Source organism: Vitis vinifera, chromosome 6, assembly GCF_030704535.1.
Source record: "Vitis vinifera cultivar Pinot Noir 40024 chromosome 6, ASM3070453v1".
Taxonomy (NCBI): domain Eukaryota; kingdom Viridiplantae; phylum Streptophyta; class Magnoliopsida; order Vitales; family Vitaceae; genus Vitis; species Vitis vinifera.
Genome location: NC_081810.1, coordinates 23,851,673 through 23,875,897, shown reverse-complemented (window position 1 = coordinate 23,875,897; position 24,225 = coordinate 23,851,673). Strand labels below are relative to the sequence as shown.

General features: G+C 36.5%; 1 protein-coding gene across 2 annotated transcripts; it reads right to left on the bottom strand.

Moving 5' to 3' along the window:
* Positions 1-43: 43 nt before the first annotated feature.
* On the bottom strand, positions 44-23,512 carry LOC100251866 (mitochondrial fission protein ELM1). Of its 2 annotated transcripts, XR_786107.3 has the most exons (11): positions 23,005-23,454; positions 18,918-19,141; positions 9,367-9,463; positions 7,746-7,895; positions 7,504-7,630; positions 2,117-2,229; positions 1,913-1,976; positions 1,725-1,818; positions 1,468-1,576; positions 631-786; positions 44-547 (listed from the first exon to the last, which is right to left on the bottom strand). XR_786107.3 is itself a non-coding variant. In XM_002273634.4 (10 exons), exons 1-10 carry the CDS (start codon positions 23,185-23,187, stop codon positions 685-687), a joined length of 1,263 nt encoding a protein of 420 aa, XP_002273670.1. In that variant the 5' UTR covers positions 23,188-23,512; the 3' UTR covers positions 44-684. The 2 variants fall into 2 exon arrangements, 1 of the variants encoding a protein (XP_002273670.1); XM_002273634.4 differs by having other exon boundaries at positions 44-786; positions 23,005-23,512.
* Positions 23,513-24,225: the final 713 nt, after the last annotated feature.

Sequence of the window (24,225 nt, the reverse complement as noted above, 5' to 3'; positions counted from 1 at the left end):
TGATACAACAAATGTGAAAAGCACCCAAAGGCTAAAGCTACTCTGATGCCATATCCCACCACCAAAATGAATAAATAATAAGATTGGGCCAAAAAAAGAAGCAGCCAATTTCACATATAACTTTTACACATTAAAAGAAAACAAAAACAATATGCCATTCAGATTCATACTGTACATACAATATCTCAGATTCTCAGTCCACTAACAAGGGCCAGGTACCATCATTTACCTGCTTCATTAGGGAGTTATTTGGCGTCCACCATAAACATAAACAAAGAAACAAATAAAATGACAGCATTGCCCATTTCATTAATTTGGCCTTCCTTTGAGAAGTGTGAATCAACAAATCAACATCAAAACACCAAGTGGATAAAGCATAAGTTCAGATCCACAAAAATTTGCAGCACAAAAACAACCTTTTTCACTAAAACCCACTCTTTAAAATGGCTTCCAGCATGGCTGCAAGATACATGTCTGCCTCTTTCTATTTTACAAGCCGCAGTGTGGAGCTCATATTTATTCTGCACATCTTTTCATCTCAGAACCCCTGAGGGGCAAAGAATTAAGCTATCAATGATTTGTTCTCCTATATGTTGTATAAGAACAAACTTAATTTTCAGAATTCTGCACCTTTGAAAAAAAAGTTATTTAGCAATGGGCCTACAACTATAGTCAAACAGTTCCTTATGGCCGCAATCTCCATCCACGCTCGGCAAGTGCTTCACGCACCTTAATAGCTGCTTCAGCCGTGTCATTAAGGGGTGGGTAGCTCCAGCTTTCTGATATCTGAAAAATACAAAAAGGCAGAACACATGCTTCAAATTAGTTTTGACTTCTCTCCCACAAAATATGGTTGAGTACAATCAAGGGACCAATATTTAAAGAAGCCCCTTCCTAATCAGCGTCTAACCGACCACCAGATAAGTCTTCCTTTGACAACAGTAACATATCGGAACTACACAAGAGGAAGGAAATGCCTAATGGGGTTAAGGGAACTGAAGGAGTTGCAACAAAAAAGCTCTCAATCAGAAAAGAACATTTCTTCTTTTAAGAAATATGTTTACAACGTTATGTTTGGGGTCTATACTATATGTTGCAATTTTGGAAGACAAAAGAAAAACAGGCTGTAGTTTCAGGAAGATGCTATCTAAAATTTTCTTTATGATACGGCAAAAAAAACAAAATTTCAAAGGAAGAACCGGAAAGGAAACAAATAGTATAGGATAAAAATGTTTTAAGCAAAAAAAAAAAAAAAAAAGAAGAAGATCTAAGCAGAATAAATGATACATCTGAGGAGAATGTAAAGGAAGATAGGGCAAATCTCCTATAAAATTTTACACAAGACAACGAGATAAGCAGCAAACAGCTTCTGTTTAAAAAGAATTTATTTCAAAATAAGATACCCTTTTACCATTTTCTCAATTCTCATATCAGAAAGGTACAAAAATTATACAGTATTCCACTTACATCTTCGCTACCCGTAAATGGTCGAACCACTCCTCGTTCCCTCAGAGTATTATGGAAATCTGAGAACTTCCATGTACAACGCTCAGCTCCAATGACATATACAGGCTTGCTACAGCAACAAAAATTGAAATAACTAATATTGCAATATAATAAGAGAATATAAACAAGTATCATATCCTAAAAGGAAAAAGAAAAAGAGAACATCAAGATGCTCCAAATTATCATCAATCATAGGGGTAAATTCTTCTGAAGCATACCCTGTGCTGCAAGCCTCACTTATCATACTCACTGAATCTGCTGTGACAACAAAAGCATCAGCCCAAGCTAGATGTCCCATGTGTGGATTTGGTTCTATAGATTATCACACAACATATAAATTAGATGATCATATCATGGTTTAGTTCCATTTTATTCATTCATTCAGAATCAAATCGACTAAGATTACCTGCACCATCCCATATATAAACTTTTGGATTATCTATATGTTCTTTCACTATGACATTGGATACCTGTTAAAAAAGTGCAGCACAAAGAAAAGGTCATTGTACCATATTCCAAAAAATTGGTAACGCAGTAAAATACCTTTTCATGGTTATTTTTTCATGAATCCTTTAATATGTATGGCAAAATATGAAATATATGGCAATACCTTCTCAGGAGTTCTTTCTGAGAAAGATATTCTCACACTACCACAGCTCACAAGAACCCCATGCAGACAGGCTGATAACTGCTTGGCAAGATCCACACCATATCGACAGTGACCTAAAGGAGAATTTGTGCGGCACATGACTCATATGTAGATAGACAATTGTACTTGGAATATAAGGTGAAACAGCATGAATGAAGGAAGACAGATAATTATTTCTAGTTCTCTATAAAATGCCATAAAAAACCATGTTATTCAAAATTGTTCCAAAAAATCAGACCTATTTTGACTGTTAGATTATTAACTTGGGACTAAACTGAGATAAGGGTCACAAACATTGAATTCAGAATTCTCATTCAAATTTAATTGGACCAAAATGGAATACCCAAACTTCTTCATTCTTCCTTCTGTTTGAAGTGTCTACATCTAAGTTGGGCACCATTTTGGTCCAATTAAATTTCAATGAGAATCCTGAATTCAATGTTGCTTGGTCTTTTGGGAACTGGAGTAGAGAATAGATCTTGTAGGGAGAAATGCAACATATAATGCATATATCAAAGACATCAAGTAGGCAAAGGCAAAGGTAAATATGGCATAGAAAATGTAAATGAATTCTTCAATCTAATTAACACACATAAGAGTAGATGGATCTTATTTGATCATGTGCAGAATAAACAGAAAACAGACTGTACAAACATGGAAAAAATTTTCTTCAGATTTTTATAAGAAGAATAGAACTGAATCTGGGGGATTGTTTGGGGTATTCCAATCTATAAACAAGTCTTGGAACACCCACTTCTGGTAACTGCATCCCCAATTAACAAAATTTTCCAGCCAGACCTCCTCCAGTGAATACATCAATCAATCTGCCTGTACACCTAAGAGGTTGAAGGGGTGAGAACGACACGAAGACCTGTGATTTGACAGAACCATACAGCCCAAAGCAAAATGATGAAACAGGATTTTGTTGACCTGTCCTTTTGGAATGAGACTTCATTGAGTTTAATTGAGTGTTACTCCTAATTGTAGATCTTTAGTCTTTAGCATTTACATATAACACAACTACACAAGAAATTGCCAAAGATAAAAATTTCCATAAGGCACCTGAAAAAAATCCCTTAAGACCTGTAAAGATATTCCTTCTGGAAAAGCGCAAGAACTCATCCTAACCTTACTGGTGAAGACCTTGACTGTAGCCCCTTACTCAATTGGAAAAAAAAAATCATGCGAAATAAAGAGACCAGAAAGATGTTCCCATTTATTTCCTCTTTAAGCTTATTTTTAATCACAAGGAATTTTACACAAGCTGAGAGAACTACCAAAACTCATATTTTAGAACAAGCTGTTTAAAGCAAAATTCAACCATCTGCCTGGACCTAGATATGCATACAAGCAGGGAGAAACCATGTTGCATTGATATGTCTACAGGTTTCAAAATCTAATAGGGGTTCAGACTGTTAACTAGATACATGATCATATGCATAATGACATGGTTGAATACAACTATAACAATCAATAGTCTAGATCAAACTGTGATGAATTTTATTAAATGCAATATGTATGTATGATAAGCATGGTAAGCTATCCCCTAAAAATGATGTGTGTTGAGTGTATTCATCATATATATTGGCAATCACCTGATCCATCTGCAAATTTCAATTTTATACTGGGAAACTGCTGAAACTAACATAGATGAGCTTTAGCAGTATTATTAAACCAACAGTTAATTTTAAGAACAGCTAAAGAAAACTATTTATCAATATATCCCATTTCCATCAGTGAAACGTTTATATTTTTCATGATGTTGGCATAGATGTTGCTGGAATACGAATGAATGAAACTTATCATGTATTCACTGGCTTTGGGAGACTAAAAACCATCTCTCTCTTTTTTTTTTCCTTCTTTTTTTCTTTTTGGTAAAAAAAAAATATATGATAAAACTTGCATAGAAATGAGATTTCCTGGTGTCTGGGAAGCAATGTGAGGAGAGAGCATGAAAAAGATTGCAAAATGGAGATTCAGCCCTTTAAAGTTGAAGCAGCTGGCACACATGAATGCCAGAGTCATGCTGGCAGGTGATCAGTTAACTCAAACATAGGTATTGATTGAGTTCCCTTGATGTAGGACAACCCTAGGATGGTTGTCTACAATCAAATAGGTGGGCTAGGGTTTTATGTTTTAGGGTTTCAAGAGAGGAGCAAGGCTCTATAAGAATCTCACCTAGAAAAGAAAAAATTAAAGAGTCTCATCCATTGAGAATTGCAAAGTATGCAGAAGGAACTAATATTATTTAATCACCCTATCTTGGTCTTACATCAGTTAGCCTTAGTTATAAGCTTATCTAAGAAATCCAAATTCTACTAGGATTCTAATAACCTATTATGAGACTAATTCCAATTCTCCAATTATGATTCTAATAATTAGTTACTCCTAATTTAACTAAAACAAATACTAATCCTAATTTAACACCGACTAATACAAAGTCACTTAAAGTTTATTTATTCCTTTTCTTCCCTTTCTTTAGTAGATCTTGGAGATTCATCCTCATCAATTCCCTTGGACTTGGAAAAAAAAAACTTAACCTCGAGTTTTAGTGATTTTCCACAATCAATTAAAATCCCGAGCAATGCCTTCCACCCTTTCTTTCTTTGTCGATTCTTTACCATGATAAGATAGGATCTCAAGATCTATTGAACTTATTCAAGTTCATGCAAGGCAAGAACCAAACTTCCAAAGATTTTCCAATGTTCTGAAACAAGTTGATAGTTCTCGAAATTATTGATTCATCAGCAAGCTTGTAGCAAGTTACTTCCTAGACTCTTCTTGTAAACAATCTTGTAGAAGAATGAGATTCTTGAATTCCTTAAATTCAAAAGAAAATTCCAGCAATTCATATTATACCATTATAGGATTCTTCATGTTTGCCACCAATCATAATAATATTTTGTCTTAAATAATGTTGCACTTCTTTGAGTACTCATATGGGTTGTTCTAGGATTGGTTCCACTGCCCATTGCATTCTTTTTTTGGATAGACCACTGCCCGTTGCATTCTAGATTCATCATTGAGGATTTCTTCCTCCTTACTTGCAGCTTTGAATTGCTTGTGGGAGTCTTTGATGGTTCTTTTGGTTCGAAGGATGTTAATTTTTCCATGTTGCTTAAGTGGTTAAATTTCCTTCATTGGACAAAGAATCTTCTTATGCTTATTGCACACAAGTGTTCTCATAGCCATCATATATTGGAACCTTTCATAAAAAACCCATGGTTTTTTTAAGCTAAATTGGAACTACCACCTCTATCAATAATCATAGTGCATAATCTCCTTTGGCAAGCAATACAAGTTAGGACGATGCTAGTATATTGCCAATCCTCTTCTTTTTTCACTTGGTATAATCACCAATGGTTGCATAAAAAAATTATAGCCTTCAATCATGGTTGTGTAAGTTGTTCAACTCAAGTAAAATCTTCAAGCCAATAACTTTCTCTCTAATACCAAAACAAATGTAGGAAACCCTAGGATGGTTGCCTACAAGGCTACAATCAAATAGGTGGGCTAGGGTTTCAATCTTTTAAGATTTATTAATAGAAACAAGGAATAAAATTTTATGGCAGAAGGGAAAAGTAAAACAAAATAAACAAAAAGAAAGATAAGAAAGACAAATAGAAACCATAGAATCTCACTAAGGCCTTTTAGGAATCTCACCAAGTAGAAAATCAATGGAGTCTCACTATTAAGAATTGCAAAGTATGCAAAAGAAACTAATATTTATGAGGAAAAATCTCCAAGATCTACTCAAGAAAGGGAAGGAAAGGAATAAATAATCTTTAAGTGACTTACTATTAGTTGACATTAAATTAGGATTAGTATTTTTTGGAGTTAAATTAGGAGTAGTCAATTATTAGAATTATAATAGGAGAAATATAATTTAGAGTCATAACAAGTTCTTAGAATCCTAGCAGAATTTAGATTTCTTCAAGAAACGTATAAATAAATTTAAGTGATACCAAGATAGAGTGATTAAATAATATTGGTTCCTTTTGCATACTTTGCAATTCTCAATGGTGAGACTATTGATATTTTTTTTTTATGAGATTCCTAGAAAGCCTTAGTGAGATTTTGAGGCCTCTCATTTTTATCTTTCTTTCTCTTTATTTTGTTTTATTATTGCCTGCTGCTACAAAATTTTATTCCTCATTCCTCTCATTAAACCCTAAAATATTGAAACCTAACCCACCTATTTGATTGTAAGCAACCATCCTAAGGTTTCCTACATTACTTTTGGAATCAAAGTGAGTTTTTGGCTTGAAGATATTACTTGATTTATGCAACCATAGTTGAAGGCTACAATTTTTTTATGCAACAATTGGTGATATACCAAGAGTAGACGAGGAGGAGGATTGGCGATGTATTAGCATATTTTGAACTTGAGTTGCTTGCCAAGGGAGGTTATACGCTATGATTATTGATAGAAGTAGTAGTTCCAATTTAGCTTCAAAGGAACTTATTGAGAAGCTTAATTTAAAGATAGAGGAACATCTAAATCCCTAAATAGCATGGGTAAATGATATAACTATTTTGGTGAGTTCTTGTTGTCTAATAACATCCACTTTTAATAATAATTTTGATCTTTTAGTATAGTGTGATGTTTTGCCAATGAAAGGTGCCCATATTGAATATGGAAGATTGTGGCTTTTTAATGAAGGGGTCCAACATGATGCTTGTGAGAACACTTACACACTTATGCACTATGGGCATAAGAGGATTCTCCATCCATTTTAGGAAATTCCACCACTTAGGCAACCAGAGGAAATATTAGCATCCTTGGGACGAGAAGGATCACCAAAAACTCCCATTAAGAAGCAATTTGAAGATGTTAGTAGAGAGGAAGAAATCTCCAATGATGAATCTAGAATGTGATAGGTGGAGCCAATCCTAGAACAACTTGTAGGAGAGCTGAAAGAAGTGTAACATTATTTAAGGCAAAACATTATTATGATTGAGGGCAAACATTAAGAATCCTATGATTGTATAATAAGAATTGTTGGAATTTCTTTTGAATTTAAGGAATTCAAGAATCTTATTCTTTTGCAAGATATTTTACAAGAAGAGTGGGAAAAAACTTGCCACAAGCTTGTTGATGACACATAATTATTTTGACAATTATCAACTTGTACAATGACTATCTTAATTGGCCAATATGCAAGATGAGGAGCAAAACCATGTTTGCACCCATGTGGATATGTTGCTCATTTAAAAGTGCCATGCAACATAAAAAGGATATGATCATACAATTAGTAACCAATTATCTGACATCAGGTATATGTTAATGTCTAGGATCAAATCAGCAGTAAGTTAAATTAAATATTTAAAAGAATGATAATAATTACTTGTAGGCCCTCCAATGTTAACCACAAGTAGTGGCTTTGGAAGAGGTGCAAACTCATCATGCCATGCACTAGCTGCACTCCGAAGTGCAGAAGAATCAATTTGATGTAGAGCCCCTACAGTGAGGACCTGAAAAAGAAAGTTCTTAGCATACAGTACAAAACTGAGAGTAAACAAAGTTGACATTTAATCAAGTTGAAAGTTTCTCAGATAAAACAAACCAATATGAGATAGTAATACCCACCACATGCCTATCAGGAGGTTCAAGGGGAGTTATCCACCTGCGAAGACAACGGGGAATCTGCTTCTGTGCTTGAGGAGTCAAAGGATAGTAATCATGATGAGGGGTAACCACTAAGTCAAACCTATGTAACTGTGATCTTGGATGCTGTATCTGAAAACATAATGCACAAAAGAAAAGCAAAATGAACAATTTAATATTGCATGGAAAGATGTTCAAGTATTCAAAAAGTAAAATGAAGGAAATTACTACTAACACATGAACAATTTGAAATAAAACTTTAGGATTGATAATACAAAAAAATACTGCATTATTTGGAAATAAAACATTGTTTTGAAAACATAACAAATTTAGGATATATAGGATGAAAACTTTGGTCACTGATTAGTATTAGAACTAGATATTTGAACACAGGCACTAATGTCTTGACCTGCAGCATTGGAAGAGAAATAAGGAGCAAGTCAATATTCACGAGCATTTTTTAATCATATAAGAGTGAATGAATCACAAGGCTAGTCAATTTGGAGTATTCCTACAAATTTGTTCTTATCGTTGATTTAGGTGTATCTCTTGTAAACTTGGAATTAATGGTAGATGATATGACTACAAAGGAGTTGAGGGAAAAACCCGTTCTCTCACAGCCTCTCTCTCTCTCTCTCTCTCTCTCTCTTGTATTACTCTTCTTTTTCTTCTTATCATCCAATTGATTCAGCAACTACTAGGTCAAAATCTGAGAAAAAGGCACATAAGAAAAGGGAATGAAAAAGAACACCTGCAACAAATGCTGATGTCACCACCATTTGGTGTCTCTCCCCCTTCTTTAACACCTAGGTAGTTTAGCTACAATCAGGCATTTCATTCTAAGGTTTTGAACTAATATACTAGTGTTGGCCATAAATTTTTATAGAAACATCAGTAATAATTGCTGATGTTCTAATGATACAATGCCAATATTTCCAAGATATCTCCTCGGAGAATGAATTTTTAGGACACATATTCAATATTTCAGGCTTTCAGTTACATCTTGACATTTTTATGTTCGGAATCTAGGATGTTTTTATATCAGTGAATATCGAGGCACTAAAATAGCCTCAATATTAACTGCCTTTATCCTTTGTCATAATTCTGTTGAGTCAAAACTAGTTGAAATGCAAGGAATTGTTCAGTAGATGGTGCCACCAAGATATCACCACCACAAAGGAGAGCTTTCCAATTCCACAAGAGCTCAGACAAGGTTTCCCAATAAAATTATATCATAAAAGATGAAAACCAATTCACGTTGACCTAAATCGAGTTTATATGGATTACAAATTTAAATAACAATAAAAACCAGACTTCAAAAATATCAGAAACTCTAACCTAGTCTGATCTAACACTATAAAAATCTAACTGTTAGCGATCAACACTAAATGATAAGCTTTACCAAATGGAATCACATTGCAATGCAACGGCTAACCAATATTCCTTGATCTTCAATAAGAAAAAAGATACCATGAACAAAATAACCAGCATAAAATTGCTCAGATTGTGTTGGATTATTTAATACAAAAAATTAGTTGCCCAAAGTTCTTTGGAAACACATTGATGAATAAACTGACACAAAGATAAGGACCAATTAACAAACCTGAACAACAAATACATTTTCAGCTGCTAATTTTTTTATGGAGCTTGCAATAGATATGGTGTCCCTGCCAGATGCAACCACTAACAGAGGGCCTTCCCTGAAAGAAAGTAAAATAGCATTTGTTATTTAGCCAACCAAAAGACAATAGAGGAAAATTTACATCTATTGAGACTGCAATCTTTTCCAAAAAAATTATTAAAGGCTACCAAATGGAGGTATCAATAACAAGTATATGTGAGATCTATGCTCCATTCCATATTAGAAAATTTGGAATCTGGAGGTAGAAAGGCACTGGATTTGTTTAGAAAAAACTTATGAATCTTTTCTTGATAAACCATTCAGAGATAACAGAAATTACACCAATTCCTGTATAATAAGAAGCATCACAAAAAGCACAGTATCATTCACCCAAAAAGACAAGCAAAATGCATTATTGCAAACATGCAACAGTTTCCAAACAATTCAAGTACAATAAGAAGCATCATAAAAAGGCACAGCACTTTATATCATTACCCAAAAGGACAAGCAAGATGTAATATGATGGCAAACATGCAAGAGATTCCATCATTTTGATATGAACGCTCTCCCTCACACACCACAAGAATGCAGAAGGTCCCAAAGCAAACATAGAACAATATAAATATCAATTTGAGTGTTCCATTCACAGAGATAACATGGACATTACAGTAATATACCTATCAAATGAATGTTTAAGAGCAAGTTCAGGCCCTTGTAAATGGTATATGATGGGAAAGATCAGATGGATACAAGTATACAAATTAGATGCAAATCTTAAGAAAATAATTAATATCTCGTCTTCTTCGTGCCTGAATTTCAAGATACACACAGTAATTCTTTTGGTAACATGGTGAAAGCTTCTACCTCAGTGATCGCACTAGGACTTTACAATAATGGATCTGAAAATGGAATCCCAGATGAAACCAAACAGGAAAAAAGTCATAAGATGGGGATATCCTCACCATCCACTTGTAAATTCTACTTCAATGGATCCATAAAACATAATAACAATCCTATCAAAAAAATAAAAAATAAAACATAATTACAATGGAACTAGAGGACTATAATCATAGGCTTTAAGGAATTCCATTAATGGGAATATAAAATAATGATACTCATCTTGGACAAAACAACATTGGGAAGGAAATTAGTCAGATCATGCGCATAACTAGCACTTCCCCTAATGTGACAAATCTGCCACCAAGTGAGATAACAGACTAGTTTGAGTTTGGGTAGCATGAATAGTATCAGTCTAATGGTAGATTAACATACTTTGTGTATGCTCTTATACATCTGGGCTGTGCTAGCATGATACTCATTCATCCCAAAATACTTGTAATCGGCCTTTCTTGAAGTTGCTTTGAGCAGAGTTTAATCATAATATAATCTCAAACCTGCAATATGGTTGAGCTTGGGCTCCATGTGGATCAGCTAATGGCCCAAGTTTGATGATTACTTACGTCTCTATGTGTAATTCTGTATGTTTCAGATCTTTCTTGTATTTAAATTAGTAACTTTAGTGTAAGCTACAAAGTTGACAATTTACCATCACACATTCAAGTTACTCTTTGTGAAAGAAATAGAAGTTTTACATTAAAGATGTATGGCTAGCTCAAATTCAGCACATGGATCACCGCATGGAACTCAGACTAATGCCTATGGACAGCCGGGACAGGATGGGGCGTGAACAGAATATACATAGTCTGGACTGTCCTTTGACCAGCTTTAGCCAGACTAGTTGCAACCCTATTAACATACATGTAGCCTATCAAACCAGAGGCAACATATACACATAGGTTGCCCAATAAATTTCTGTTTACACACACGCACACATAATTTTTGTGTGTGCGCGCACATTTATATATGTACAATCAGGCTAGGGCACTTTGAGATCAAATATGCTAACTTCATTTGGGTTTGTGTTGGGGTCACCAATTCCCAACTTGATTTGGATTTGGGTACCCTTCCCAAATCTTCTAGGTTACCATACCTACCTACAAGTCTTGGATATGGATTAAAGCTAAATTTTTTTACTAAAACTGGTAACAACTCCAATCTTGGTTTGTAAGTTTTAGTAGATGAAGGAATGAGAGGAGGAAAAAGCTGGTTTGTTGTTGAGTCCAAATCCTTCGAAATCTTGTTAGAGGAGGTTGGGGGTAAGCTGTTGGGGAGAATTGTGGAGAGAAGTAGAGGCTTTTCTTCCTGGATCAGATTTGGGGAGTCCAGTTTGTGTAATATGTTGGATGGAGTGGAAGCTTGTTGCAGGAATGAAGCTAGTAAGTGGTGTAGCAACATTTGGGTGGAAAATGGTAGAGAGTTCAGATTGGAACACCATTCAAACAGGGCTGGAAGATTCATTCATTGCATGGTAAAAACAGTGGAGGCTAAGAGATTTTCTCTGTGTTTTCCTAAAGAAAGGGGTCTACCTGGGGGGGGGGGGGGGGTGGCCGGTATTGGCGAAAAAGCTTTGCCACCTTGGGGTTGATGCCCTCTCTATGATTGGGGACGCTCCTCCCTCTTTCAACTTTAGGTCTGTGGAAGATGGGGGTAGCTCAAAGGATGGGACGAAAGGCTCGTTCACGGATGCAGTCAGGAAGGCTCATGGTAGATTGGGTGAAGCTATTTGGATTTAGGCAGGGTCTGTGGTGGTTCAAAAGAGAAAGGCGCATTTGCAGAGATGTTTGATGGGGAGGTGGAGTGAGGGCTCCACCCTTGTCCCAAATTTAAGCTCTTTATATAGTTGGGTGGACTTTAACTAGCCCTTGAAGGGGAGTGTAAAGATTTCTCAGTTTGGGGAAGCTCTTTTGCTGTTTGACTTTAAGGTTATTTCTAATGCTAAGAAAGTGTTTTTAAGGGGTGTTCGGAGGTTTAAGGATAGGGTGTTAAGCTTGGATTGGTGGAGCCCTGTGGTAGGGTGCTACCAGAAAGAGGTTCATGCAAAGGAGGTGTGGGTCAAAGTGGTGGGGCTTCCTTTACACCTCTGGTGTAGAGAGACTTCAAAAAAGAATGGTGATTCTTGTGAAGGTTTTGTATAAGTGGATGAGGATACTGCTAGTGGTCAACAAATGCAATGGGCCAAAGTTTTGGTGCGTTCAATTGGGAGCGCAACGCTAGGGACTTTGCAGATAGTTGAAGGCTTGGTAGTTTATGCAGTACACCTATGGTGGGAAGTCCCACCATGGCTTTCTCGTGTGGAATCGAAAGGTGAAACCAGTCGATGGAAAGAAAGGGATGAGGGTGAAGGCCAGTCACGCGTTGTTGAAGGCGTGAGGAGACAAAGTTTGAATCTACAAAAGGAGGTTGTGGATGTGTCGCCGCCTGGTGGTGGGGGCAAGTTGGTTGGTATGGTGTCGGCTGCAATGCTAGGGTTGGCAGGACAAGATGTTGACAAAGGAGGGGTTTTGGGAGATGGTAGGGGTCGTGTGGCTGAGCAGGGGGTAGACTACCCCTATGTGGAAAGTCCTTGCTTTGGTGTGGAGTCGGGCCTTAAATTTGTTAAAGGGCTTGTGTTCGTGGAGGCCTAACCCAGTCGAAGCCCAATTCTTTTAGTGAATGGGCTAAACAATCTGAGCCCGCCTCATTTAAGCCTTTCATATTTGGATCGGGAAGGCTCTAAAAAGGGGAATAGGGCTCTCTTGCATTTTAGAGATGCAGAGGATGGCTATAGTGCAAACGTTTTTGGTGGTGGGGTGGTTTCTCCCCCAAGGCAAGTCTTTTCATTGCCGATTTCTCTCCGGCCACTGACCATTGAAGCCCTTTTGGAGGAAGGGGTGAGTTATCCAGGTTAGATTCCTCTTTCTTTTCCCTCTTTGGGTTTTGGGGCTTTCTCTTCTTCTATTCCTTCTTTGCTAGGTGGTTGCGGCGAGGGGTGCTTGGAGGTGGCCTCATTGTCCAGTCGTCAAATGGTGGAGGTGAGGGGGAAGGGTTTGCTTGTGGAGTAGGGCCCGTTGATGATTTTGACTGATGGGAGTCTATTGGAGGTTCCAATTCTCAAAGGAAAGGAAGTCATGGCTGGAGAGGTCAGGACAAGCTTTGACAAGGGTAGGGATTGTGCCCTAAGTGAAGATGTTGACAAGGCAGAAGAGAAGGTTTTTCAACACACTGGTTGCCTTTAGTAATTTCTTGGGTATGCCAATTGAGGGTTTTGAGGATGGGATTTTGGCACTCCTTGATAGAATTAGGGCTCGAAAAAATCAAGGGGGTTAGAAACACAACAAAAGAAAAAATAAATCGACTGGTTCTCGTTTTGAAAGAGAGCTTAAGAAATTAGAGTGGTCGGTGAACTACAAGGGGCCAGATACAGAAGGTGGTAGGGGTAGAGAATGTTGGGCGTCATCTACGGTTGTCTCATGAAGTTAAGAATTCTATCTTGGAATGTAAGAGGGGCCAATGACAGTAATAAAAGGATGGTTCTAAAGTCTTTCATTAAATCGCAAAAGGTAGATTTGGTCTGCCTTCAGGAAACCAAAATCCAAAAGACGTCCATAAGGGTGGTTCGCAATCTAAGAACAGGAAGATTCCTAGAGTGGGGGGCAGTGAATGCTAGGGGGGGTAACAAGAGGGATTCTAGTCTTTTGGGATAATAGAGTGCTAGAGTTGTTGAGCATGGAATTGGGTTTGTACTCAATCTCTTGTCGTTTTAAGTATTGTGATGATGGTTTTGTCTGGATTTTTACGGGGGTGTATAGCCCTACCCTTAGGAGTGCTAGAGAGGACTTTTGGGATGAATTAGGGGCAATTAGGGGCATGTGGAGTGACCCGTAGTGTATTGGAGCAGACTTCAATGTTGTGAGATTTCCAAGTGAATGTTCTGGTGCCTTGAGACTATCTTCGACAATGAGAAGATTTATAGAGGTCATTGATGACCTCCATTTGAGAGATCTTCCTTTGCTAAGGGGGTCTTTTACCTGGAGTGGGGGTTTAAATAATTAGGCCCATTCAAGGTTAGATTGCTTCCTAGTATCTAAGGGATGGGAATACCATTTTAGCAATGTGTTGCAATGTATCTTGCTTAGACCCATGTCAGACCATTCTCCAATTTTGTTGGATGTGGGTAGGATGCAGAGGGGTCTTTCTCCTTTTAGGTTTGAGAATATATGGCTGAAGGAGGAGGGTTTCAAGGATCTAGTGAAGTCTTGGTGGTTGGGGCTTAGTTTTAGAGGATCCTCTAGTTTCATTTTGGCACAAAAGCTAAAAAAACTAAAAGGTTTTTTAAAGAGCTGGAACTCTAAGGTATTTGGCAATGTGGCTATTAGAAAGAATTTGGCCCTCACACAAGTGGGCTTTGGGGATTCTAAGGAGTTACTAGGGACTTTATCTACTGAGGAGGAGATTGCCAGAGAGGCATCAAGGGTAGAATTTTGGAAATGGGCTCTTATGGAGGAAACAATCTGGAGATAGAAGTCAAGGGAAGTTTGGTTGAAGGAGGGTGATAGAAGTACCAATTTTTTTTTCACAAAATGGCAAATGCACATAGAAGGAGGAATTTCTTGGCTAAGGTCAAGATTAATGGGGCTGGTTAACAGAGGAGGTTGATATTAAAGTAGGAATTGTCCAGGCATTCGAGGCCCTTTTTGTCAAAATCTGGGGATCGGCGCCCTAGTATAAGTGGCTTGGACTTTGAAGCCTTAAATAGGCAAGATGTAGTGAAGTTAGAGGAACCTTTTACTTAGGAAGAGGTTTTCAATGCATTGTCAGCTCTTAATGGGGAGACAAGCTCCAAGGCCCAACGGGTTTTCAATGGCGTTTTGGCAGTGTTGCTAGGATGTCGTGAAGGAAGAGGTAATGGGTTTCTTTAGGGATTTTCATAATCACAGCAGATTTGTAAAAAGCCTCAATGCTACATTTCTAGTATTGGTGCCAAAGAAATGAGGGGCTAAAGATCTTAGGGATTTTAGGCCTATAAGTTTAGTGAGGAGCTTGTATAAGTTATTGGCTAAAGTGTTGGCTAATAGACTTAAAAAGATGATCAATGAAGTGGTCTCCATTTTTCAGAATGCCTATGTGGAAGGTAGGCAAATCCTTGATGTTATCCTAATAGCAAATGAAGCAATTGACTCGATGTTGAAAAGTAATAGGGTTGGGGAACTGTGCAAACTAGATATTAAGAAGGAGTATGATCATGTCACTTGGGGCTTTTTACTTGCAGTCTTGGAAAAAATGGGTTTTGGACAAAGGTGGATCGGTTAGATTAATTGGTGCATTTCTTCTCCAAGTTTCTTGGTTATTGTGAATGGTACCCCTTCGGGTTTCTTCCAAAGCTAGAGGATTAAGGCAGGGGGATCCTCTTTCTCCGTATTTGTTTGTACTTGCTATGGAGGCGCTTAGCTGTCTTCTTCAAAGGGCAAGGGAAGGTGGCTTTTTGACTGACTTCAAAGTGAATGGTAAAGGTGGAGAGGGTTTAGAGGTTACTCATCTACTGTTTGCAGATGACACTTTGGTATTTTGTGAGGCCTCCCATACCTAATTAACCTACTTAAGCTTGTTGCTTATGTGGTTTGAAACCATTTTGATTTTGAAAATTAATTTAACCAAGAGTGAGCTTATTCTGGTAAGGAGAGTGGAGGACCTAGATTAGTTGGCCCTTGTATTAGGTTGTAAAGTGGGAGTGCTCTTGACCACCTATTTAGGGCCCCCATTAGGCGCTCCTTATAATTCGTTGGTGGCTTGGGATGGGGTGGAAGAAAGATTCCGCAAAAGATTGACTTTGTGGAAAAGACAATATATTTCCAAAGAGGGAAAACTAACGTTGATTAGAAGTACATTATCTAGTTTGTCAATCTACTTTTTGTCTCTTTTCTGGATGCTAAGGATTGTGCAATTAAGGTTGGAAACAAATTCAAAGGGACTTCCTTTGGGGAGGTGGGACCTTAGATAGTAAGCCTCATCTAGTGAAGTGGGATACCATTTGTTTTGACAAAAGGAAGGGGGGCCTAGGTGTTAGGCGCCTTCACTCGTTTAACAAGGCCCTCCTTTGTAAGTGGATTTGGTGCTTTGCTTCAAAAAGGGAGGCCTTTTGGAGACAAATCATTAGTGGTAAATATGGGGATTTGGAAGGGGGTTGGTGATCTAAGGAAGCAAGAGAAGGCTATGGTGTTGGGTTATGGAAGACCATAAGAAAGTTGTGGGATTTAGTTAGTTGTAAATTGTCCTCTTCAGCGGGCAATGGGAAAAAGATAAAGTTTTGGAAAAATAAGTGGTGCAAGGATGAGTTGTTAAATGTTTCTTTTCCCTCTTTATTTTCCCTTTCTAACTTTAAAGATGCTTGGGTGGCGGAGTTGTGGTAACATTCTAATGAGGGGGGTGGCTAGAATCCTAACTTCCCGAGGCCCTTAAATGATTGGAAGATTCTTATTGTGGAATGCTTTTTGGCAAGACTTCAAGATAAAGTGGTAGAAGAGGATAAAAAGGGTAAAGTGTGTTGGGTTGAAATGAAAAGCGGGATTTTCTCTGTTAAATCACTTTATGCTAGCCTAGAGATAGGAAGGGTAGTGCAAAGCTTTGACTCTTGACCAGCTTCGAAGAAGGGGGTGGTCTTTGGCCAACCGTTGTTTCCTATGTCTGTCTCATGAGGAGTCAATTGACCACATCCTTTTGCATTGTGACAAAGTAAGGGTGTTGTGGGAGCTATTATTCTCTCTCTTTAGAGTTTTTTGGGTGATGCAATCCACAATTAGAGAGGCTCTACTAGGCTGGCATGGTTCCTTTGTTGGAAGAAAGCGGAAAAAAGTTTGGAGGGCAGCTCCTTTATGCCTTTTCTGGATTATTTGGAAAAAGAGAAATAGGAGATCTTTTGAGAATGTGGAACTTTTAATCCAAAGGCTGAAATACTTGTTTTGTGTAACTTGTTAACTTGGACCAAACTGTTTATAGGTGAATGATTGATGTCCATGGTAGATTTCATTGATTGGTTGGAGTTGGTTTGAGGGAGGGAGTATCTTTTTGTTTTCTCTTCTTTTTTTTTGGTGCTTTTTGGCTGCTGCTGTATACATCGTGTGTACTTTGGTGCGCCTTTTTTGGTGTTTTTAATACAAATCTCATTTACTGATTAAAAAAAAAGTCTTGGAGATGGATTAAAGCTAAAAATTTACATATATTCATATAAAAGGTGACTTGAAATTACAAGTAATGGGTTTAAAAGAACAAAAAAGTTTACCTAGAACATACAACCACTTAGACTATGGACAGAGAAGCTAACAAAGTATCTTTTTAGCCAAAGTAAATAATTTTAGGATGGAAGATGAGAATTGACAAATGCCAGACCCCATTTTTGAGATTTCAATCAAGAATAGTTTATGCCAGTGCTTTTATCAAGTCCTCTGTTTCTCCTTATAAAAAAAACAAGAAAAAAAGAAAAAAAAAGTTAAATATAAATAAAAAAAAAGGACTATTCAAAAGAGAAATCTTGGTACAATGGCATTTGTATTAATATATATTTGTGGCGTTTCCAATCAAAAAAAAAAAAAAAAAACAATGGCATTTGTAGGGGATAAGATGGTGGAGTTCCAACCAAGTCAATTTTCAAATGGTAAAGTGTGGATCACGGATGAATGTGTCCATAAAAGGTAAGGTGATGCAAGGTAGAAATGATATAAATGTGAAAGAAGACAGAAAGGGACAGAGAAAAAAAATAGTGGGTCAGGGAATTGTAAAAGTTGAAGCTCTATAAAGTGCTTCATTCATGGCATGTAGGTTAGCGACTGGTGTAAGGAGTATTTACCAGGGAAGAAATGGCATGAACTAAACTACATATGTAAAGCCCCAAACTTTAACCAAAAGAATATTTTTTTAATAAAGAGAGCATGCAGACCAAGAGTCAGGTTGACCAGATTGTTGAACTAAAGGGAAGTAACTTGTGGCTGCAATGCCCATAACTGTAGTTTGATAGAAAGATAGTGATCCTAACTACTTTTAAAGAATAAGAAAAAACTTTTATTAAACGAAAAAAAAAAAAGGAACAACACCCAAGGCCTTTTGGAAAATTATAAATAAAATTTCCAAATTAGAAATGCCACACAAGTGACAAATTTGCTGATGCATTTAAAAGGGAAATAGCTGGAGTATCAAGTTATAAATTCTCAATTAATTGACTTTTTCTGATATAAAATTCTGCATTTCATATACCAGAAATGCACTGCAGCAATGCCAGAAATGTTGTGAATGACAAAGTGCTTATGAAAAGATCACATACAACAATATGATATAAGAGCATCTTCATATTAATTTAACAAAAAAAAACCCTTCTCTCCATGCCAATATGATCCTATTCAGAATTTTTTGGCGTGATACAATGATATACCTTGCATGCATAACTTTCACAATTACCCACTAATATCCCTCTGAAGTCCTCTAAATGTGTGGAAACCATCAGAAAGTTTATTCCTTTTCTCTTTCTTTTTGTTTTTATTTCTCTCATGGTTCCTATGGGCATGAAATAAGCCCATTTTCAGTTGTAACCATCTTTCCATTAACATAAAATTTAAGACAATGTAATAAAGTAATTTTTGTAAAAATAAGAACATGAAAATACATACTTTTCATATGTCTCACTAGCCATGGTCACAATCTGCTTCACATCAGCTTCTAAAACAGATGATAAGCCGACACTGCCACCATTTTCCATTGGTACAGGCATAAGTTTCCGCCGTCGAACTGTTAGCAGAAGTAATTGTCTTATAATGTAATCAAGCTTTTTGTGAAGAGAAACAGGGAGCCAGTGAAGCCATTCATTTATTCCTCCTCTTGGCCTTGTCACCCGCTGCATGTGTTATAAGAAAAGTAAATGTAGACAGACCCAAAAACAACACATGACTGAAAGCAAATCAATCAGAAAAAAGAGAAAAAAAAAAGCTACTATATTGTGAAAAAATGAGTTCTAACCTAAAAATCAGAAAGGTAGAAATCAAGACCACAACACTGTAATGACTAGCTATCCATGATATTAAACAGAAGTTGGAAATAGTAAAAAGAGTAAGTAACATTCAAAGGACTGTTTGACAGTGATCTGATTATTGTGAAACAATTTTTGGAGGTCAATAAAGTATCAAGATGCCCACTGGTTGCATCACATATGCTTGAGTGGACCAGCAGTTCAGTAGGAGATGAAAGCTATCATTTGTTGATTTTTTTGATGTTTTAGGTACTTATTCAGCTGTATGGATTCTTTTCTTTTCTTTTCTTTTGTTTCCTGAGTGATCCTTGTACACATCCCAAGTACATGGGTTGTGGCCGGTTTTTTGGCACTTGCTTGCTTTACAATTTTTTATTTACTTATCACCTAAAAGAATGGTAGTATTTTCAAAGGTTGAATTCTTTACTTCTTGCTTATATTTATGACTAGTTTATTTGGAGAGTTACCAAATAAAGTAAAAAGATACATATATGTGCAAAAAGTAATTTATGGGAGAAAGATGTCCTTATTTGATTTCATTGATTGGTTGGGTTCAGTTTGAGGGAGGGACTAGTTTTTTGTTTTCTCTTTCCTTTTTTTTGGTGCTTTTTGGGCCGTGGTATACCTCATGTGTACTTTGGTGCACCCCTTTTTGGTGCTTTTCAATACTGTTTTTGTTTATCAATCAAAAAAATTTATGCGATGCATATATCAGGAAAAAAGGGGGAAATCATTTATGAATAAAAGTTCTATTAGAAAAATGCAATTTTTTGTGTAGTTGTGTATATTCAAAACTAATTGTGTGAAGGATTTTTTTTTTATTTTTTATTTTTCATTTATGAATAAAACTTCTATAAGAAAGATCCAAAGTTCTTGGAAAATTGATTAGTTTGCTTCTGCAACCAACCCCCCAACCAAAAACACCAAACAGACAAACAAGAGAATTTCATTTTTGATCCTTCTGTTTGTTGAGGTGTTGTCTCACCTTCCTATTCATGAATGTATTGCAAGATTAGTTTGCTTCTGCAACCAACCCCCCAACCAAAAACACCAAACAGACAAACAAGAGAATTTCATTTTTGATCCTTCTGTTTGTTGAGGTGTTGTCTCACCTTCCTATTCATGAATGTATTGCAAGAAATACAAGTTACAAATCACTGTTTCACCTTTCCAATACCAACTTATTGCCTAGACACATTGAACCATTTTTCAAGCAGAGAAATATAGAGAACTAGACAAATGAATATATGCCTACCATACTCCCATCAAAAATCATTTAAGCTCACTCATGTTATAGATGATGTAGGAAAACAATAAGATTGCTATTTACAATCCAATACTTGTATTTTAGAACTTCACCTTTTAGGCATTACAATGGGCAATGAAGACTTAGGATTTATAGCAACAATAAAGAAAGTAAAATTCGAGAAGAAAAAGGAAAAGGAAAACCTACATTCTCACTTAGGCTTTTTGCAAGTCTCACTGAGCACAGAAAACAATGAAGCTCACTATTAATTTTTATTTTATTTTACTTTGATAGGCAAACAAAAAGGGATATGAAAAACACCAATAAAAAAAAGAGGAGGTGCACCCTACGTAAATAGACAAAAAAGAAGTGGTACCAAATACAAGAATAACTAACACCCATTATCTACAATTTAGGTCATCAATAAAGTCCAACAGAGAAGCACAATCCCTCCCCAACAGGATTCTAGACCATTTATAAGAGACCTAGAAAGGGTTTCTTTTAGCTTTACCCCATGAAAGATCCTTCTATTTCTTTCCTGCCACACACCAATATAAACAAAGAGGGGCCATACTCCACGCCATCCTCAGCCTTTTGTCCTTCCTTTCACCTTCCAAACTAGAAGGGGGTCTTTCACAGAATCTGGAAATACCCACTGAAGCCCGAAGATGGCTAACCACATGTCCATATCTTTCTTATTATTTTGCAATGGAAAAGGACGAGGTTTGTTGATTCCTAATTAGCTTTACAAAGACTGCATCAATTGGTCATCAACCATCCTCTTTTCACAACAACATCAATGGTCAGGATCTTGTCTCATGCAGCCTCCAAAAAAAAAAAAAAACACTCTCATAGGGGCACAAGTCCCCAAATTTCTTTTGCAGGGAACAGAGCTTGATTCTCATCATGTAAGGAGCTACAGAAAGATTTCACTTGGAATGCCCCCTTCTTCTCCTCCCTCCAAAGTAAGCTATCCTCCCTCAACTCCAGCACTCTCACCTTGTGGATAAGCTCTATGAATTGCATCACAGCTCTGAACTCCCAATCTTGAAAATGTCTTTTGAACAACAAGGACCAATAGCCTTCTCCCTCCCTTGCCACCCATGAGTCAGTTACTGTTGTATTCTTGTTAGTTGCAATTTTGAACAGATGAGGGGACCTCTCTTTCAGAGGACACTCACCCAACCATCTATCTAACCAGAATTTGGTTCTGAGGCCACTTCAAACCAAAATAGAGGTCACAGTAGATACAACTCTAAAGAAAACTTCCTATGGCCAAATTCCTCTGATCCACTTCTAATTGCTTTCCACAAAACCATGCTGAAAGCTTGAACTTCACCCATCCCATGGGAGAAGAAACCCAACTAGGAGAAGGCAAGTGATTCCTACCAGTCTTGCAAGCCTCTTTCCAAACTCAAAGGTTTATATATGTCCTTTTTTCTTATATATTTTATTTCCAGCAACCAGCATAGCTTGGTTTATTTCATATAGAAGACCCAGTCTTCCTTAATCTGCAACCTAAAACTCCACCCAAATTCTGCTTTAACTCTCACAATCCTAATGCTAAACCATAACTTTTTGCTTGATTCCAGCTTATAAGACACCTTAACATGGCCAAAGATACCTATCCCATCTACAAACCCGAATCTATCGTTTTTTCCCCATAAACCTTAAAATCTAAAAAACTTTTGCCACATCATTTTGTATGGATTTTCAACTAAAAAATTTGTAAGAGCATATTCTCTGACGGTCACACAGGGTCAAGGCTACAATAAATTTTATATAGAACAAAAACTAACAACTTCCACTTGTCAAAACCTAACAATATATAACATCATACTACCCTAAGACAAATTTTATATGTAAAAGTGATACGTACCACCCATATATGAATTGCATCTTGAGGGTATCTTAGATCACACCATGTGATATTACAAGCCTAAATGAATTTTACAGGTATCTTCAAAGAAGAATCAATCCTAAACTTTCTTTTTTTTTTTTTTTTTGTTAAAAAGATAATTATTCTATTGTTTAAAAGGTAACTGAAGGCTAAAATAAAGCATCCATGAAATGCAGTTTGCTTTCTTTTCCCTCCCCAATGAAAAGTAATCTTCTCCCAGGCCACATAGAATCTAATGACATTTTGCGCTTTAAGAAATTTAGGTACTTGTGCTTTAAAACATTTAGGTATTCTTCTACCATTTCTACATCCAAAGAGGACCTATCTGATGCATTTTCACTAGGATGAAAAGTCTTTAATGGTTTCTTCATCTATAGCCCATAAAAATATATAGTTGCACATTGTCGATGGTCTCTTCCTCTTAAAATTGGATGTAGACAAGGAGAAAATTGAAGTGTAACTCTATCGATAGTTAGGACTAGACTAGTTGAAATTCTCAACATGAATTCCCATGATATAACCAAAGATAATAGCAGAACACACAAATATAAACGACATACAGTTGGGGGTTTCCATAAAACTCACATACAACACTTGCTTATCGGCCAAGCCAAGAGCCCTGACCAATCCGATGCTCTGATTCTCGGACCCCGGAAACCCATTACCGATAATCACAGCCCTTCGAATTACACTGTAAGCGCCACCTTCGAAGATCTCTGGCACGCCCAGAGATGGCCCGGGAGGTTCTGGAAGCCTTATGGGCCTCATCGGAGAGGAGAACGGCGATGAAGATGGAGAAATTGGGATGATTTGTGATCTGGGTTAGGATCGAAAAAGAAATAACCGTGAAGAAGAAGAAGAAGTGGGGTTGGGTTAGACAACTGCAAGTGATCAGGAGTGGAAACTTCCTGCCACTGGGTCGAGGTTTACTGTGTTCTATAATAATAGGCTGAGGATCGTTGGTGGCCGTCTGATTAGTCTTTGTTGATGAGATACGAGGGCAACGACTCTGAATCAGGCGGTTGTGATTGGCTGTTCATGAAAATAGTCTCATATTTTTGTTGTTTTATAAATTTGGACTCAGAGCACATTTATTTAGCTAGTACACCCAACAAACAAAAAATTAATTAAGTTTTATTATAAAAATAAAAATATTAAATATAATTAAATTTAAACGAACATATAAAAATAATTTTCTTTATCTTTTAAAATTAATTTTATTTTTCTTTCTTCTTTTTTTTTTCCTTAAATTCTTTTATAAACTAAACACACAAAAATATAAATCCAAGTGTATAATTTTCTTGACAAGATGGTTTACTATCAAGAGTTAGTTTGTGCGTGCAATTTTGGTCTTCTAATAAGAAGTTGTCGATCCAAGTTATAAGCTTCTTAAGAGAAATTCCGAAAAATTTGAAGGAATTTATGAGGGAAAGAAAATAAAAAGGAAAAATAAAATAAAAGAAAAAGTGAAGAAAAGTTTAAAAAAATAGATTTAAGATCAATAAATTATTTTTATATGGTTCTTAAAACTCGTCGCACTTATTTTTTCCCTATTATATAAATATTAAATAATTTTAAAATACTTAAAATTTTAACTAATTTTAATCATATTTGATCTTCTTTTAGTGAAATCAAATTCGAAAAAACCATTTTTTTTAGTAATCTTTTATTTATTTTTTTCTTTTACGTTTGTGGAACAAAAAAAATAGCCAAAAATGAAACTTTTATAAAAATAAATCATGTAAAAGATGGAAATTTCCTTTAAATATCCTTAGGATTAATTTTTGTTGTAATTTCTCTTGCTTC

Excerpts from the sequence above, each read along its gene's own strand:
- LOC100251866 (XM_002273634.4), bottom strand. The coding sequence starts at position 23,187 with ATGAGGCCCATAAGGCTTCCAGAACCTCCCGGGCCATCTCTGGGCGTG. Across the intron at positions 7,896-9,366 it reads AAAATGTATTTGTTGTTCAG|ATACAGCATCCAAGATCACA; the intron begins GTTTGTTAATTG and ends TTATGTTTTCAG. Across the intron at positions 7,631-7,745 it reads AACCTCCTGATAGGCATGTG|GTCCTCACTGTAGGGGCTCT; the intron begins GTGGGTATTACT and ends TTTCTTTTTCAG.